Source organism: Sander lucioperca, chromosome 7 (assembly GCF_008315115.2).
Source record: "Sander lucioperca isolate FBNREF2018 chromosome 7, SLUC_FBN_1.2, whole genome shotgun sequence".
In the NCBI taxonomy this organism is placed as follows: Eukaryota; Metazoa; Chordata; class Actinopteri; order Perciformes; family Percidae; genus Sander; species Sander lucioperca.
Window position 1 is genome coordinate 18,587,973 of NC_050179.1, and position 19,440 is coordinate 18,607,412.

A 19,440-nucleotide genomic window follows, 5' to 3' on the forward strand; every position below is an offset into this window, starting at 1 on the left:
GTGAACAAAAAAGACCTTTAATGTAGCAGGTTCCAAGCATTGAAATGACAACACATACCTCACTGAATTCTTGAGAATTAGTTTATAATCTCGTTTTTGATCTGCACCTGCCCCCTTTGTAAATAGTTTAATACTTAAATTCAAAATCTTCCCAGAATAAGTTCCAATCCTTAGGTTTCTAATGTGAACATAGTCTTAAAGGAATAGATTGACATTTTGAGGAAATATGTTTATCTGCTTTCTTACCAAGAGTTAGATGAGAAGATTGATACCACTTTCTGTCTATATGCTAAATATGAAGTTAAATCCAGCAGCCGTCAGTTTAGCACAAATATTGGAAACTGAAAAAAAGCTAGCCTGTCAAATGATAACAAAATCTACTTACGGACACATCTAAATCTCAATAATTAACACTATATATGTATCCCGTTTGTTCAATTCAAACAAAAGCCATAGTGTACAAATGGAAATTTGTGAAGATACAGCACCCAGCCAAGAAATAGTCGGAAACAATCTGTGGTTTTACAGTGGGTTGTTGTTTTTACACTTCGGTTTTTGTACGAATTAGACAAACAAGATAAAGCGTGTTAATTACAGGTGCCCATTTGTTACCTTTGGACAGGACCAGGCTGCATGTTTTTACATTTACATTTATATCTTCATTTATGTCAAAACCTCGAGACTGTCAAACATCAACATGTCATTTATTAACATGTATTTGTGTCAAAATGACATATAAACACATTTTCCTATTCTATTTTGCCTGGAAACGCTTCCAACACGCTTGCGTGTCGCATGAAAAATAGGCGTCGGTTCTATTTCTAGCACGCACGCGTTTTCGGCGCGGCTCGAGCCGCGCCTGAGACGTGCGTGTCACGCAGGCAATGTGCAAGCTCTAACCTGTTAACATGGGAGCCGAAATAAAAACGGACACGCCACGCAGCCAGTGTGTGGCCGGCCTTTGCCCAACTCTCAGCAGAAAAAGGGAATAAGGGACTATTTATTTAAGCTTTAACTTTCAGCCTATGTGCAGACATTTGTAGCTGAAACACACTGTAGGTCAAAGTGTTCAAATCAGTAGGCGATTTTTTAATTTTTAACACGGTTCGTAACAACTCTTGGTTCTGTATTTGTTTATACCACCACTCTGCCCCTGCACTCTCTCTCTCTCTCTCTCTCTCTCTCTCTCCGCTACTAGGGGAGGGAGAGAGGGGATTGCAGGCTAACAAGAGGGATGGCACCCCCCACCTCAAATCGCCTACTGGTTAGTACATGTTATGTTACAGGTAATGTTAGTACATTTTACATGGATTTCAAAAACAACAGCCTGTTTTGTTTCAGGGTGGGATGTGAATGGCTAGCCACATTGGTTGCAGCACAACAGTAGAGAAGAAGAAAAAATATTTCAAAAGAATTACAGTTGACACTTTGACTCACAGTCTGTAATGCATTTCAGTCGTACACGTCTAAGGTCAGAGATGACGCAGCTGGTTTGTGAGAATTTTGCAAAACAGCATGTGGGCTAAAAACAACAACAAAAACAAACGTTTAAGCGTGGGCAGCATTCAAATTAAACTAAAGGCACAACTGCTCTGACTGTTGGCGTGATTCACTGCTACACAGTTGAAGCTGGTTTCATGAATGTGTCGACAAACTGAAGAGGAGGATCGAGGTTAAACTGTTGAAGGTCCAGTGTTTTCTCTTATTCACGGAGCAGGAAAAGGTGTGGTGATCACATGTGTGCAGCTGAAGAGTCCATGTACAGTTTGAGTGGTTATATTTACAGTCTTAGTGTTTGTAATACACATTGTAGAGTGGCCACTCCCCAGAATCAGCATCTCTCCAGTGTTTGTGTGAATGTGAGCAGGACAGAGGAAACAATGAATAAAAGTCCGGAGAGACGGACAAACCAAGGTCTTCAGATCGTGCCCTTAGATACCCAGAAGTCCTTGTGTTTTTTTTCCAGACAGAGTCTACTCACTGAAGCTGAAGTTCAGGCCGGAGCTCTCTGTGATCGGGGAGGAGGGGCCTGCACTGGATACAGCACTGGAGGGGATACTGCCATCTTTAAAAAAAAAACAGAGATCATTCAGTCAAATATCTTTGTAGCTCAGAAACAAAAGATCTTAATGCATATATGCACAGATTGTTCAAACAGCACTGCCCTTAACCTGAGAACAAATACATTATTTGGTACACATCCTACATTTTTAAAAACGTAATCTATGATGCAAGTAATAATCTCATTATTTGCCGCTCTCAGTCTGAGCATGTACTATTCGTTGCTGTGTGTGCATCATGTGGAGGGACACAAGCGGAACAAAGAGGGGGAGTGATCCGCAGTACAAAAACAGGAAAGCAACAGCGTCATCCCCCTGCAGCTTCATCTTCTGTTGTCATGGAGAACTTTATGAAAAAAGTTTTTAGGGATTTCATAAATTTAGCCACATGCACGCCAATGTGTATATAAATAATGTAACTACAATGTACACTTAGGATTTAAGATGAAGATCAATTTCAGTACACTTTAACATGAAGTCACGAATATTTAAGGCCATTTTAAACCCACATGTAGCAAGAAATTCAAGTTCTCTCCCTAGAGTGACTACAAATGTTTCACAGTCGTTATACAACAGCCTCAATGACTCTGCACTTGCTAATAAGCCGCCCTGTGACAACAGCCAATGGGAGAACAAACAGTGTCACACAACCAGCAGAACATGTCGTATTCATCCAGCTGGAACCTCCAGCACCCCTGCTTGTGCACTGTGTGATGAATAAGATCGACAGAGAGATAAAAAGCCACCCAAAGTGCGCACAATGTAACTAAAACACAAAAGTAGTGGATAAAAAGGGGCGATAAAAGAGAAAATAAGTCAAAAGATGCTTCATCAATCAACACTGAGAATAGGGGCTACATTAAACACCTCACCACCCAGGGGGTAAAACAGAGAAGAAGTGAAGAAGAAAATGAAGAGGAGAGAAAAGAAGGAGCTGAATTTTATAGGTTATACGTTTAAGAACTGATCCCACAGGATGGCCTGCCAGACATTTACATTCTGCTGTTACTTAGCTCGTATGACAGTTTGAGGGCTTGTTTACTAAAATACAGCTCATTTTGTAAGAATGCAGGCAGTTCATGAAACTTCATAAAATTTAATATGCACATTTTAGTCATTTTAGATGATGCTCTTACCCATATGAACGTAAAATGGCTGTTGACGTTGGTGTTCAGAGTAGTAGTCAAACAATGATTTTATCCTCAATTAGTTAACATAAAACTCCAACAATTTAGATAAACAATGAATCATTCAATTAAAGCTTTCATTCTTGGCCTAAACCTGAGCATGCACGACCTTTTTCAGCATCACTATCTTCTCATTTGTACAGTTACTCATTTTCACACATGGGAGCTCCACTGGCAGGACTGATGATTAAAAGCCTTGTTCAAGGCAGACTATGAAACGGATAGCCACAGAGCAGTGACTGCAGTACTTTTAGATTGATTCTTGGGAATTACATTTTTATTTATACCAGCCAGAATGGGGCTTCAAAACCAGTGTCCTTCCAATCAATGTGTTATATTCCTATTTTATAACAAATGCTTACAAATACAATCCACAAAACCCCAAAATGCCATGTATAAAGATAAAAATATATTCTAACAGACTCATTATTTCCTTCCATTGTAGTAACAGTTTGATTTAGCTGGGATATTTCTGTTCCTAATCCTCATGACTGCATTCACATGCAGACTTCTATCCGAGGAGATAAAAGTGGGCGTACATATTGCGTAACGCCATAAAATCATTAAAAAAACACTCACGCCATAGAGGCTGGCTTGGTGGCCGAAGAGATGCTTCAGATCCAGAGGAGGACAGTGGCTGCTGAGGGCTGTAGAGAGACGTCTGGCTCTGAGAGTCAAACAGGCTGGACAGCGCTGGAGCCAAGACAAAAAAAACACATTAAGTCTAGTTTACAAATGTCAGTTTACTTAATAGAACCACAGTGCAATTTTTAATAGTTTTTATTGAGATACTCCAGTTGATGTGGTCAGATCAGATCACTATTTTAGGAATTGTAGCCCTTTTTCCACATACTGTAGTCCCCCAATTTTAGAAAGAAAGAAAGAAAGAAATTGGACAAGTTGATTTGTACTCATATCTATCTAATCCACGACCATTCATTCATCATTTCTTCTTTCGGCCCTTAAAATTATTCTTGGTTTTCTTGTGTGTTATGTGAAGGATATTTTCACTGCTATCCCTTTCCCTCGCAGAACATGGAAGTTGCTGGTCTTCTGCTGCCTCGATCGGTTGGTTTGTTTGTGTTATTGTGTGACTTTGGTTAAATTAAACTAACCCTTCAAAACACCAAACTCACACAATAACAAACTAACCGATCGAGGCAGTGGTAGACCAGCATCTCCCGTGTTCTGCGAAGGAAAATTACTGTTTTTGTCAAAAGAAAGAGGCTGGTGGATTTGAAGAGAACATAGATAGCGACTTCAGTTCCCCGTCGGAAAGGACTGTCTGACAGCAAGGTAAAGCGATGATATGAATATTCTAAATATGTTTTGCTGTGTGCCCCCGTCCACAGCAGTGCATTGCTTCGCTTCCATGTTGGTACTCCTGTTTTGCCAAACTGGGGGCGTGTTGACCACCATCTACTGTAGTTAATACACTGACTATGGATAAGTACCTCATACAACCCCCACTTCAAAAGATCCAAACTATCACTTATCAAATATTTGCTGCACTGGAACTTGCATTGTGTTTTTCTCCATAACAAAGCTTTTGTCTGCGTTTCATAATTAGTGGAGAACTAAACCACACAAAGAAAGACTGGTTGGTTATATATTAGTTATTGCTGCTTTACTATGCACGCCTACCTTTCATGGTTTTGGCGTGGGCCTCGCTGCTGCTCGCACACACCGTGTTGAGGAATTCGTCCACCTGCTTCAGTGAGAGCGAGTTGTGCAGTGTCTCCAGTGGGTAGATAGAGGGCACCATGGAGCAGCCTTCAAACCCTGCAGCACAAGACAGGGGAGACAGAAACACAGCCGGTCGTACCACTTCTCCATCCAACGGAAGAAGAGGAGGAGAGGTGACATTATAGCTCTCTGTGCATGTTGTTTGTCTGCTCATCCTCACATTGTATTTATTAACTAGTCCTACAGACTTTTATTTCTGCTACGGTAAGATGTGAAATTAGTGGCTTGTTACAGTGACTGGTACAGTCTACCTACTGTCTGGCCTCCGACAGCAGCTGCACTGCACAAACTTTTCCAGCCAAAATGAATGTCCACAAACTATAATCTGCAATATGACTAATGTTAATGTCCTTATCTGGTTAGTTTGACCATAAAAAGCAGGATGTTACGATCATCTGGGAAATTGTCATATAAATGTATATAAAAGGGCGTGGATCAATTCACTCTGATTCAGGTGAGTGAAAATAAAAGCACATTCACATAGTGAGTGGCTGTCAACTTTAGTTTCCATGCTGATGCTTAAATATGTTTTTTCTTTAAGGGAATGTTGGATACAAAATACAAATAATCTATAAACCTACCTAGGTGATAAGAGGTGCTGCCAACAATAGTAGACCATCAAGAGACAAAAAGACGGTGTGTGTATGAAGCTTTACTGATAACATGGCCCAAATATCATTTATATATCATCATGTTTTTAATAGAGGCAATATTTGTACAGGGCAAGATTTCCACCTTATATCTTCCTCTGGTAAAGTCAGATCCAGACAGTTTTTAAAGTTAATTAATAATTTAGGTTGATCCAAAGAGCAAGAGGAATGCAAAACAAGCCACATAACAAAAATGATCTGGCCTGCTGACGTGTCCTTGAGCAAGACAGAGAGTTGAATTGGACTTTGACAATTTAACATTAATGATGGGGTTGGTGACAAAGACGATTTCTCCTTGATGGTCAATTGTGTTGCAATAGTTTTTTTTCTTCTATTTTTGATCATTAATGAATTGACCACAACCCAAGGTAGATTTAAATAAAATAAATCCTTGGTGCAGTGTTATACTGTGTATGATTCATATGTGACAGTTTTGAGTTTGCAATCAATCCTGTTGTACATATTTATCCTTATCCCATATTTATTAATTCCTTTTATCCAGTTTTATTTTGAGCTGGCAGAAGTATGTATGGATAGATGAATTTATTCATGTACTGCATATTTTCCTTTCATAAAATGATGTGTATGTGCTGAGAAACTTCTAAACACAAACACAACTGTGCCATGGCAAGCTGACTTTTACACACAAACTTACAGCAAATACAATCCAGTGTTATTCAGTGCAGCACCATCAAAGAACTCTATGAAGAAGTGATTCCATGAAACAGAAAAGGGGAATGGATGGAGGTTGAAGCAGCACATCCATATCCCCAGAGAGCATGCTGGTCAGCCTTGCATTTATTCATGACTAATGTGTATGACTACAGATTTTTCCAGGGCTACTCCCTAAAACTATAAACGACACAAGCGGAACAAACTGCAGCCAGCACTTAATGGACGGGAACCATTCGAGGCCCTGAGGGGCCAACAAGAGAATTTCCCCTGTTGATAATTTTCACATCTAAGTTTTAGTGGAGTTTCTCAACGTTAATGTTTTTCATGGGATCATTCATGTGCAGAACATGACACGAAAGGTTATCAAAATCTGTTCACAGTTAGTCGTTTCTGCTGTCACTCCATTTTACATCTCGACATGACATTTCTTTGGCCAATTATCTGATATACACCACAACAAAAAGAACAACAGGAGTGGAAAAGCAGGATACATCACAGCCAGCTGATTTAACACTTAGACACTTTAGACTGTATATTCTTCCATTAATCATCAAATTGTTTCCTCACTGGATGTTGGCCAACGTAGCTTTATTTATTACACCAAGGTAAGAGGATCGCTGTTCAACAAGAAAATGTTTTCCTGCCAAAGCTTTGAAGACAGAAGGAAAATAATGCCTGCTTGGCTTAAACTGATGACACAAAGCCTCAGGAGGAAGGGTTTTGGTGGCTCAAGATGTGTATCGTATGTTCGCTACATGACATTTATCCTCACGTCCATCTGTTCGTTCTGTCCTTACTGTACTCTGTCTAATAAAGCTGTTAGGTGGAATGTATAAAAATAAATTACGATGGCATTTATCTTTACTCTTCCTCCTCCCTATCCTGCTGCAGCCTTTCCGTGTGGATTTGAAATTCAGCTCACACACCAGATACAGTGGGAGCAGAAAACACTGATGCTACTCTGCACCATTCACTCAACCATCTACTAACCCAGGTGAACACAAAGACAGGAGGACAGTGATATTTAACAGATCAAAAAAACAAGTCATAAAATGTGACAAAGCCAAAAAATCTCAATCAAATAAAAAGTCTGTACGTTATTACTGACAGTCGTCACTGCTGACTGCAAAGAATAATTAAGGTGATGCAACGTGCCCAGACGTGCTCCAGAAACACTCTACAAAATCAGCAGTTTGTGAACCGTCCACCACTTAATTAGCCAATTAAAATGAGGGATGAGATGATGACCCAAATCGTTCAACAGACGCTCAAATATCTGCCACCTGGCCAGGAAACATATTCTGCAATGGGTGGTGTCGATATATAATTTGTGCCACCAACAGCTGACTGTACAGACAGAGCTCATTATTGAACAAATGGCCAGTTTTAATGTCATTTTCTCTATAAACTCAGGATGGAGCACGCACACAATGCAGTTAGACAAGCCTAAAACTCTTCCACAGAAGTGTTTGTGTGGCTGGTCTTCAAGTGTCCACCCAGCATGCATGTAGAAATGCATGCAAAATAACAGAAAAATAGAAACACATTTACAGTTGGGCATGAAATGGAGCAGGGCTGCAGATGTGACAAAAAGAAAAGGAAAAGGGATGAATGCACAGAAGGAAAACCAGACTGAAAAAGCACTGAACTACAGTAGATGCAAAGCTCAACTGGCATTAACAGCATCCAACTTGCTCCAACACTGGCTGAACGGGGACAAAGGAAGTGAGAGGGGTCTACAGCGGCTGACCGTGGAGGGATTCTGGGAGCTCCTGACCAGACATCAGCCAGCTCTTGAGGAGCGGGAGGTGGTAGGGACAGTGGCACAGGTGGTGGGCTATGGCCCCGTCCACAGCCAGAGGGGCAAACCCCAGCAGGGCCGGCTCAGCGGGAAGCCCCCCCAGCAGCTGGACTACATGGAGCTCGTCTGAGGGCTCTGAGGGACGAGAGGCAGAGCAGGTAGAGAGGAAAAGAAAAGTACAGTGGAGGAGGAGTGATAGGAGCTGTGCAACATATAGGCACAGAGCTAAAGATTTGTAGAGCTGAGAAATTCATCATAGAAGGTTTATTCAGATCCAATCTCTGGCTTCATTTGATCAATACCTGTCTTGACCTTTTAGGTATGACTGAAGCAGACCAACTGTTGTATGAGAGACGCTATCAGAGACACAGATCTACTTTACAAAACATGTGATTTTTTTCTATAAACCACTCTGGGTATGGAGATAAAAATGCACTGCGACCGGCCACTCTCTCAAATAAAGATTGTGCATTTAAGATTTACGGCATTCAAACTAGAGCCCGACTGATAAGGATTTTTAAGGCCGATACGATACAAATATTTGGTGATTTAAAAATCCGATATTCCGATATATCGGCCAACATATATTTAAAAAAAAAATCCAGAAACACGTAACAAAACATAAACAGATTTCCCTAACATTAGTTATTTGTAGTTATTTACAAGTCCTCACTAAAATAATATGATAATGCGGTTTAAAAATAAACTTGTTTGTTTTATTGTCACAACAGAACAGAGGAACATCAAAATATATTAAAGTTCTGATAAATAAAATGGATAAAAATACAAACTTAAAGGAACACGCCGACTTATTAGCTAGGACTAATTCACGTTGTCGGTTTTTTAATGATTTCTTTTTCCAAATCAAGAAACTTGACTCATCAGTCTACATTTTGCATGTAACTTTTTTTTTATTTCGTGAAACTTGACTCATCAGTCTACATTTTGCATGTAACTTTTTTTTTATTTCGTGAAACTAGGACTTTAGCTTATTCACCGTAACCCCCAGAGTTAGATAAGTCCATACATACCCTTCTCATCTCCGTGCGCGTTGTAGCTCTTTCTGACGGCTCCACCGGTAGCTTAGCCTAGCACGGATCCTGAAGGTAACTGGTTCCAACTAGCCTACTGCTCCGAATAAGTGACAAAATAACGCCAACATGTTCCTATTTACATGTTGTGATGTGTATAGTCATCGCATGTACAAATAACAAGGTCACATGAGACACAGCCATCTTCTAACAGTATATAAACTGGGAACTATAGTCTCAGAAAAGTGAAGCATTTCTACTCTCTGTCCGGTGCTTCTCAGGTGCAAGCATATCACTCCGCCCAAGTAGCAGAAGTAGCAGTGCTTCGCCTTTCTGAGAATATAGTTCCCAGTTTATATACGGTTAGAAGATGTCTGTGTCTCATGTGACCTTGTTATTTGTACACACTGTGACTATACAAATCACAACATGTAAATAGGAACATGTTGGCGTTATTTTGTCACTTATTGGGAGCAGTAGGCTAGTTGGAACCAGTTACCTTCAGGATCCGTGCTAGGCTAAGCTACCGGTGGACCTGTCGGAAAGAGCTACAACATGCACGGAGATGAGAAGGGTATGTATGGACTTATCTAACTCTGGGGGTTACGGTGAATAAGCTAAAGTCCCAATTAGTCGGCATGTTCCTTTAAGATATGAAACTTGAAGTCCTTTGAACAAAGGTTTGATGGACGCACTCATAACATGGTTGAAGGGTGTTTCGTCCGTTTTTATTTTATTTTTTAAATATTCATTTATCAGAATCATTTATTTGTCATTATAAATAATTCTGATAAAAAATAAATTTAAAAAAGTAATAATTTATCAGCCATTATAAATGCTGATACCAATAGAAATGCCTAATATCGGCCCGCCGATATATTGGTCAGGCTCTAATTCAAACCATGACTTTCTGAAAAAACTGGACTACCAACTGTGCAAATTAGGCAACTTCCCTGGAGCCCTAAACTCTCTCAGGAGGTTTGGTTGGTAACACAGTGTGCAACACTAAAGCACATTATCGCCTGAATGGGGCATTACAATCTTGAATAACAGATTTTTTTTTGGCCACTTGGGGCCAGCAGAAACAAGCAGTCAACATCAACATGTCATCACCTTTAAGGTTGAAATGGTGAACCTGTTGGCAAACAGTTGCTTATTTAAACATCCTGCAGTTACTGAGAAACATGTTTCTGTCCAATTTATAAATGCTAGTCGAATATTCACAATCTTGTAGATTGGTTCTCCAGAGGGAAATATGTGGCACTTTTAGTGGCTAAATGTTCCACTATGTTCACTAGCTAGTCTCTAACTACGTGTGTCTATTGTTTGGTGTTACGCAGGTAGTGTGCAGTCGATTTAAGAGCTTTTTCACTGAAAACAGCTGCCTGTTGCAACAGAAATTGACGCTATCAGGCCAGACAGCTAAACAATGAGCTGAAACTTCATGTAAAGCTCTGTGAAGCTGCAGATTTTAGTGATAATAAAACAGTGCTTAATGAAGGTAACACAAACCCCCACAGATCATTTTTCTAGTTGGTTAAACCGGCCCTGCTGATGCTAAACATCCCAAACCTCCCACTACCCATGACCAACCATTTCACTTACCTAGGCAGCATTGTCAGCCATGATGGAGGAGCAGGCAACGTCATCACAAGCCGACTCAGCAGACCCGAAACACCTTACAGAGACTAAACAACGTCTGGAAGTCTGCCCAGTACAGCACCAACACCAAGCTGAGACTGTACCAGAGCTGTATCCTGTCTACCCTGCTATACAGCTCTGAGTGCTGGCGAACAACTGAAAGCAATCTCCACAAACTGTCGACCTTCCACACCAAAAGCCTACGTAAAATAAAGAGAATATTCTGGCCCAACACCATCTCCAATCAACTTCTACTCAGCCAGTTTAAACATGACTACCATCATTATGAGAAGGCGATGGAAATGGATTGGACATGTAATAAGTAGAGAGCAAGAAAACATCACACGAACTGCCCTTCACTCTGACAACAGATGGCAAACGTAAAAGAGGCCGACCCAAGAATACCTGGCGCAGGATGGTGGAGGGAGAGCTGAAGACCCTACATCACACCTGGGGCTCTATAAAGACACTGGCCAAAACAGACAAGAGTGGAAATCCTTTGTTGCTGCCCTACATGCCAACAGGCATAATGGGCAGTAAGTAAGTAAGTAAACCGGCCCTGCCTTGCTCACGACTACAAAAAAAGCAATGGCTCAAAGAAAACAGTGCAAGACTGAGTGAGCACAACTCTAATAATATCTTCTAATATTTGATTAATGAAGAACTAATCACAAAGTCACGGCTGTTGCTCAACTACTGCATAAAAACTCACACAGAACACATTTTGCTTTCTCTCCAGTACACTGTGCCATACGATATTTCGTCTAATAAAGTTATGAGAGAGAAAAGACTGTTGTGATGGCTCTTTTCTCCACTGAGCATCATAATGGGTAGTTAATCAGTGCTACGTTGCTAACTTTCCTCAGTGAGGACAACAGGTTTTCACATACTCGGCAAGGTAATAACTAGAAATAAAATGGATTAAAAAAAAAGGTATTCTCTACATTTTTCTCCATCAATAATGTCCATATTTGCTGCACAAACTCAACCACATATCTGAGTTCAGGTTCAACTTTAATCACCTGACTGATTTATGACTCAATCTAAAGAAAAATATAGAATTGAACATGTTCTAAAAATTGTTTTACTGTGTATCAACCAAAGCCTCCCATAGATGAAACTGTTATTAAAATGTACACATTGAGTTTTACTTCTCCAGCCATAATTCTCTTTATGTGTATATAAAAGACATTCTGATATTAAACTACACTCTTTTCAAGTGAATATCATCATTATCTTTTAATAACAATCAAAAAACATACAAAAAGAAGTAAAAAAAACTTTAGCTGCAGGTCACAGAATTTAAAAATAGACTATTTAAAAAAAACTAACTATAGAAACAAAGCTGAAGAAAACCAGCTTGAATAAGTATGTTAAATGTGTTGGGATATAAAAACAAACTTGTTTAAACAATAACAAACATGACTTATATATTGTAATAATTCTTTTTTCTTATTAAAGTGTGGACATCACAAAAATAAAATGTTATTACTTATTACTTTCTAAGTTCTTAAACATACTAAATACTAAGCCAAATCCAACCAAATATGTACTCGACGCACAGGAGGCTACAACAGTCCAAACTGGAGCAAAACACTCTGTGGTTTTCAGTGGTCTGTGCAAACCCAAACACTTGTCAACATCATATCAGACTTCTGAATCACACCGACTCTGCTTGTCATTCTGAATCAACACGTCAGATAATCCTGGTGCTTCGAAGATATGCAATTTCTCTTGTACAGACGGCACTTTACAGGCCGCCAACACACGCTGGGCCATTTCTGAGCCTGTGATCAAAATCCTAAATACCATTCAGTCATATCCAAATAACCGTACAGGACTTGTATTCAGTTCTGTGCTGTGGCATTTAATTTGCCCCTTCTGAGTCTATAAGAGACAGTGGGGAAGATCCCGCCCCCCCTGATACACAATGGTGGTAAAAAACTGCCTCAAAAACATTAAAAGAAAGAGCTAATTTTATCATATTGCAGCTTTAACAATGAAAAATTATCTTTTCAGAAAAGAAGAACTGGGTGTTTGGTGTTTTTTGCCCCAACGTCTCCTCCCAGGCAGCGCGGCAATGGTTATGTTTAGGGTTAAGGTTAGGGTTAGCTGCCTGGAAGGCGTCGTTGGAGGCAAAAAACACCATCGAGCGAAGAACTGAGGAGGAAATCTCATTAATTCCCAACAGTTGCTGTTTCCAAAGGAATACTTTGCATCGAGCCAGTGGCTACTCACCAATGACTGACACCGAAGACAACTTACACAAACAGACTCGACAATGTTAGAGACAGAAAGCAGCAAACTGTATCTGTCGATGCTGCTGAACCTTTCTTACTTACTGTAGGCAGTGAGCATGCACAGTTTGGCTTTACCAGGGAATAACTGTCAACCAACAGGTCAAACAAACACTTGCCATCAAGTAGCATTTTAAAGGACAAGAAGGATCTTTGTATTATTAGGCTGCAACTAATGATTATTTTCATTAATAATGAATATATGATATGAATATATCTGTAAATGCCCATTTTAAAAAGGTCCTGGAGTCAGACGTCCTGTCTTGATTTGTCCAACCAACAGTCCAAAACCCACTGATATTCATTTACAAAGATATAAAACAAAGAATAGCAGCAAAAGCACACAATGGGAAAGTTTCGGGCATTTATGATTATATTGTCAAAACTCTGTCAAACTAGTGGACGATTCATTTTTTGGAGATTGTCTTACAAGTGCTTGTAAAGTAGCACTAATTTGATGAAAAAAATAAAATGAAACTGCAAAGCAAACTAAACTTGTGTGATACAAAAAAAGGTTTTTATGGTCCAAAGTGATAAAAACATCCAGTTAACCACTTCTTTGTTCTGTTCTTTTGTTGAGTGTAGCTACAGAGCTGCCATCCAACAAATGTATGAAGAAACAAAATCACATATATACACATCTTGCTGCCTGATTTTGTGAGGAGCTCCTCATTCACATGTTGGAGAGCGACTCACAAAAGCAACTTAACATCCACTGAAAAACTTGTTTTTGCTGACCTCCTGGTTTAACTTCTCACCTTGCTGCAGTGAAGTAGAAGTGTACTCCAGGGTGTGTCAGTACACCGTGACGTCACTGTTGAGTGTGGTTACAAGTGCAATATTTCTGACCACACCAAGAGTGATGCTGTCAGAAGTGAATTTTAGTTTTTATAGCCCAAACTAAGAAATGAACAGACTAAATGATTTGAAATGAAGAAAAAGTGCAGCTGAGGACGATATTATGATGTGTGCACAGATTATCTGCACATGGAATTATATCTGAGGCAGGAGATATATTCCACATAAGGCACACACATCTATCCTGTGAAGAACAGCAGGATCAGAGAGGCAAATTAAACAATTGCAGGCAGAGCAGGTGGTGTTAGAGGTGAGGGCCGAAAACAACACAAGGTACAACAAACACCGAGGGTGTGTGGTGAAACAGAAGCTTTTTAAAATGTATTTTCTTTTCTTTTTTTTAAATCTTGGAGACGTTTAATGTAATTAACGCAGCCAAACGTCAAACCCCCAAAAATAGAAAACACAGGAAATGTTTTCCCACAAAAAGGCCATGCAAGATAACAGGAAAAACTGGAGGAGTGTCGAAATAAACTTGAATAAAAGCAGACATACCATTAGTCGGATGCCTGGCAAACGACACAGAAAATCTCTTTACTGGCGGCATAGAGAACAGCTCTGAGGAGATAAGAAAGGTAACTGGTATTACTGGGTCTGCTGCTGGTACCTGTGTCTGCCTGTTTGCCAGTGATGCGTTTTCACATGAGAAAAAAAAGGAGAGAAAAACAGAATGAGAGAGAAAAAGAGTTGGCCAGTTGATTCATCAATAGCTGTCTGCCAACCAACACATCTCTGAATAAACAAAGAGGCTATCAGTGAAAGTGAGTGGAGAGGCTGTGGAGTGGATGGTGTAAATTATGAATCTTTGGCTGAATAGTAAACATGCAGGAGGAGTGATGTTGGACTTTATATATATAGATATAAAAGGCATTTAACTGTGAACTGTGAATCCAACTTCCTGATTCTTCCTTTCCTTGGCTGTTGACTTATTGCAAATATTCACTTTCTTTCCAAGATTTAGAAGAGAAGATCAATATTACTCTCATGTCTGTACAGTAAATATGAAGTTACATACACCAGCAGGTTAGCTTAGCATAAAGACTTAACACAGGGGGGAACAGCTAGCCTGTCCAAATGTAACTAAATGTGCCTACTTGTACACAGTATTTCTCGTTTGTTTAATCCATACCAATATAGGTCCAATCAATATTGACTCTCTTTTAGCTCTGGTTTTGAACTCTACCAACTCCTATCTGGCTCTATAGCTGCTAAAAGCTCCACCATGTTCACCAGCTAGTTGCTTACTGTGTCTGTCTGCTGTTTGGTGCCGAGCAGGTAGTGTACAGAGGGTTTTTACAGCTTTTCGCTGAGAAAAGCTGCCTGCTGCTGAAACAATGCTATGAGAGCGGTGAGTGTGAACCAGAACAGTAAAGTTGCGGCTGGACAGCTAAACAATCAGCTGAAAGATGTCAAAATGCTCCGTACATTTGAAGAGAACTGCAGTTGAAACAACGAGCTTCTGCAACTTTAAGTGGTACAGTAATAATAGCAATGCAAACTTGACCAAACCTAATGGGGATAAAAAACAGAAGTTTAGGCTTGATCTCTTTTCCAGGATCCAAGATCACTAAATCATTGTAAGAATATCCAATTTTATATAATTAATAGTGGTAAATTACATCAAGTTTTAAATCCATTCAAAAGAACACATTTGGAACATGACGGGTGGTGTTGATGAAGGGGTATTTGAACTCATCTGCTGTGGGGGTACATGAGACAATAAAGGTTGCTCTAAAGTACACTCCTCACCAACACTGATTGTTTTAAGGTCTGAGTTCAAACCAGTACACTTCCATTCACATTTCCCGTTAACAGAATAATCTGTTGTTCTGATGCAGCGCTCGCTTCCCTTCAATGAGCAGCATTGACGTCAGTCCAAACCCTCCCGTCTCTCAGAGAGGAAAACATGATGTAACAGAATTTGCGAGAGGAAAGCATCGGTTTGCTCCTGGCAGTGTGTAGCCTTGCAGTCAGAGTGACACCTGGTGGATAAACTGAACAGCTCAGTTTCCTGTGTTTAAAACCTGCAGTGGGGGGAAACAATATATTCCTGCAGTTTGTGTAGAGTAGAATTATCTGCTGCTGATTTAACCCGAGGATGTGACATAGCTTTGAAAATGTGACACAAATATATATAACTAAAGCAGCTGTGACCATGAAAATGATATCAAATCCAGATGTTTGGGATAATTGAACCTGCTATAAGGACCCCTGGTGGCTGTAAAAACAGCTTGCTTGTACTCACCATTTCCAATATGAGACTGAGGGGAAAAGGGTGGGGAGGGAGAACTGGGACTGGGAATTATTTAAAGGTGGATTATTGGGTCTTGAAAATATATCTTTTCCAAATAACAGGCTGAGTTTCTTAATGTAAGGATTACCGTAAATTGTGATTAATGAAAAAAGCCAGACTTCTGGCTTCCAAACACAAAAACTACTTTACGGTGGATTAAGAAATGAAATCCCCTGAGAGAGGATATGGTAGCACTGCAAAACAACATGCACAGAGAGAGCGAGATAGAGAGAATTTCTACACGCTCAAACCCAAGCAGACAGCCGTGTAAGTAAGCGTATCAGTAAGTGGACATGCTGATCTGGGAGAACATTGATCACCGATAGTTGTGGTACATGACATAGTCCAGTCCAGTGTCAGGTTGCGTGCTCAGCATTGGCTGCACAGCCTATCACTCTGCCGTCAAATCAGTGCCCTGCAGTACACTGCAAAGTAAAATCACCCAAGAAATGTGATGCAACAGATTGAAATTGTTGGTTTGGGAAAGGTAGCAAAAGAAAGCAGGGAGCTTTAATAAAAAAAAAAAAATGGACAAGTGTCTAAAGCTTAAGGAGTGAAAAGTAGAACAATAAAATAAGATATTCTAAGCCAGAAAGAGTTTGAAGACTTTCTCAAAAAAAGATAGAGATGAAAAGACCCGCATTGTGGAGGAGGACAGACAGTGGTGTGAACATACCGAACATGCTAATCTGGCACGGCAGACTGCCGGGGGACAGAGGTGGTTTTCGGTGGAGGTGGTGGTGCGTGCGTACGTAGTCTCGCAGGTTGGGGGCGCTACAGGACACCCCAAGGGCGGAGGCACTGAAGAGGCCAGAGCAGAGCGACCCTGTGTGAGGAGGAGCCGGGGGAGGAAGGTGTGCAGGGTGAGTTTTTATTACACACCATGCCATTATTAATAACAAACTGATGCTATTAGGAGAGTCTGGCATTAGTGTGTGTACATTTCAAAGGATGTACTGTGTGTGAAAACCCTGTAGCTACAGTTTGGATGATTTTCAGTTTATGATAAATTAAAAATTGTTTCATGGACAATCTGAAAACAAAGCGGCTATTTGTTCCTGGAAATGATAACATGCAAGCTTTAAGGTTTTCACAACAGTGACTGCATATATATGAACTGTGCATAACATATGTGTAGGGCTGGGTATTATTCAAAAACTTTTAATACCGATAGTCAATTCAATACCGGATCTTCGAAATACTAGGGTTTTTTTTTCCAGCTCCTTTACACCTATGTAACAATCAATGTAGTCATGCCTTTCAACACACATGTGAGCTGCATCGCTGTGCGTAACGTAGGGTTTTTCCTGCATGCCTCTACGACGTGTAACATTAGACAGCCATTATTATGCGTCACTAGCATTATTAGATCTTGGTAAAGCATGCTCCATGCTTACTGGCTCACTGACGAGATACTCCTTAGGTATTGAAATTTACTCAAACATACTCAATACTTTGGAGGCTATTAGGTGGGTGCATAAAAGTATTGAAGTTTGGTACCCAGCCCCAAGTATGTGCATGTGTGTAAACAAGACTAACAGTGAATAAAACAAGTACATAAAGATGTATAAAAATGTGTTTTGTATGCAAAAAGCAGCAGCGGCATGACAAACAGACTGAATGAGGAAAAGGGATTGTTTCAGAACCCTGCTGTGCATAAACCCTTTGAAGTTGCAACAGCCAATGCTCATAAATGTATCATGTTTTTTATTTTAATATTTTAAACAATATTGAGTTTATAGACCACACAGAAGAGGACATATTGTCTTTGGAATTGCAGGAAAAAAAATAAATGTAAAAGGCGTCTACGCCTCATTCCTTTGTTCTATAAACAGTATGAAGGTATGAGAAGCAGATCACTAAAAGAGGTCAGCTCTGACACCTGCTGCTCTTGTCAGCGACCTGTGCAGTCGGTGCCGCTGGTGTTGGTGATGAACAGGGAGGGATCACTCAGCAGCGTCAGACTTACTATACATAACTCACCCAGAGGCTTTAGGTGGAGCCCCTCTAATGTTGCGTGGACACAGAACCAACTGCTGCTTTCAGACTTGTGATAATTAGGCACTGAGTGAAAGGATGATTAACACATTTAGGGAGAAGCAAGACACCCCTACTGCACTGTTATACTTGTAACTGCTCTTGTTTGCATTGTCTTGTCTACTTGATGTTCATGATTATACTTGATTGCATCTGAGATTTTTATTTTTTTTATTTTTATTAGAAAATGACTTATAATAAGCTTCTTTCCTCTCTGCCACATATCCATTTAGTTTATTGCATCTTTTAGGTCTTAATTGTGCAAAGAAAGGAGATAAACTGCACTGCAGCAGTTTAATATAGCTGAGTGCAATACAGAGGTTTGAAACTCCCAGTGAAGCACATGTGACAGAAATTGTTTCCACAAAGTGACTTTACTCCCTGTTCTCACAGTCATGGGTTTCTCCACACCTCTTGATTTAGACGACGGGGCTTTCATGCTTGAGTGTCACCATGCTAGCACGTTGTTGGAGGTTGCATGCCCTTGGAAAGTGTACACACAGCAAAACAAGATTCCTCTAATGGGTCTTTCATTAGGGGGGCCCCATAGAGGTCCTTAAAGAGACAGCTTATTTGGAACATTGTAGGGCATTTTATGTGTACCATGATAGGGGGTCAAGAAGAAATACCCAAACATTTAACTTAAGGGGGTTTATTGTAGCACCAAAAATGGTTCTGCAGGAGGATGAGACCAAAAACCATATTGGGGGCAATATAGAACAATGTGTTATTGATCATGGGTTTGTTTTATCTAGTTTAAAAGTTAAGACAGCTATAAAAACCTAGTTAGACTGCGGAGCATGCACCGTACCATACAGCTGCTGATGAAGGAGACCCTCATATCTACACATTGTACATAGTACAAACTTCAACTATATACCACCCTTTATAAGGATAGTGATTTAAAAAAGACTATTCTTTAATGACAATTCCTGCAATAAGACGAACAAATTATCTTAAAAGTTATTGCTTGGTTAAAATTAAATAAATAAAAAAATTGTCTTTATTTGTATTTCTTTGGAGTGCTCTAAAAATCAATTCAAAACCTAATGGGCACATCAGGTGTGCAAGATAATACCGCTATAATCTCACTGTGTGCAATGTGCATGAGCTTATTTTTTCAAACACAATGATATGAATTTATATAACTTTAATGTGTTGTTT

At 39.9% G+C, this 19,440-nt stretch overlaps 1 protein-coding gene and 1 long non-coding RNA gene across 15 annotated transcripts in view; one reads left to right on the forward strand and one right to left on the reverse strand.

Moving 5' to 3' along the window:
* The first annotated feature begins 1,410 nt into the window (after window positions 1-1,410).
* Window positions 1,411-18,746, forward strand: LOC118495434. The gene is made up of 3 exons (XR_004897846.1): window positions 1,411-1,546; window positions 15,233-15,235; window positions 18,737-18,746. It is a non-coding gene; the product is annotated as an uncharacterized LOC118495434 (long non-coding RNA).
* Window positions 1,964-19,440, reverse strand: part of ppip5k1b (diphosphoinositol pentakisphosphate kinase 1b) — a 67,186-nt gene continuing 49,709 nt past the window's right edge. For 5 of the 14 annotated variants that reach the window (XM_036003080.1, XM_036003078.1, XM_036003079.1 and 2 more), the window contains 6 exons: window positions 16,916-17,065; window positions 14,442-14,504; window positions 8,069-8,254; window positions 4,892-5,029; window positions 3,827-3,940; window positions 1,964-2,065 (listed from right to left, as the gene is read on the reverse strand). In XM_036003080.1, the coding sequence (XP_035858973.1) occupies window positions 1,974-2,065; window positions 3,827-3,940; window positions 4,892-5,029; window positions 8,069-8,254; window positions 14,442-14,504; window positions 16,916-17,065 (743 nt within the window). In that variant the 3' untranslated portion in view covers window positions 1,964-1,973. Of the gene's footprint in view, window positions 2,066-3,826; window positions 3,941-4,891; window positions 5,030-8,068; window positions 8,255-14,441; window positions 14,505-15,062; window positions 15,146-15,235; window positions 16,665-16,915; window positions 17,066-19,440 lie in introns of those variants that run through there. The other 9 variants (XM_036003081.1, XM_036003083.1, XM_036003089.1 and 6 more) reach the window with 6 other exon arrangements.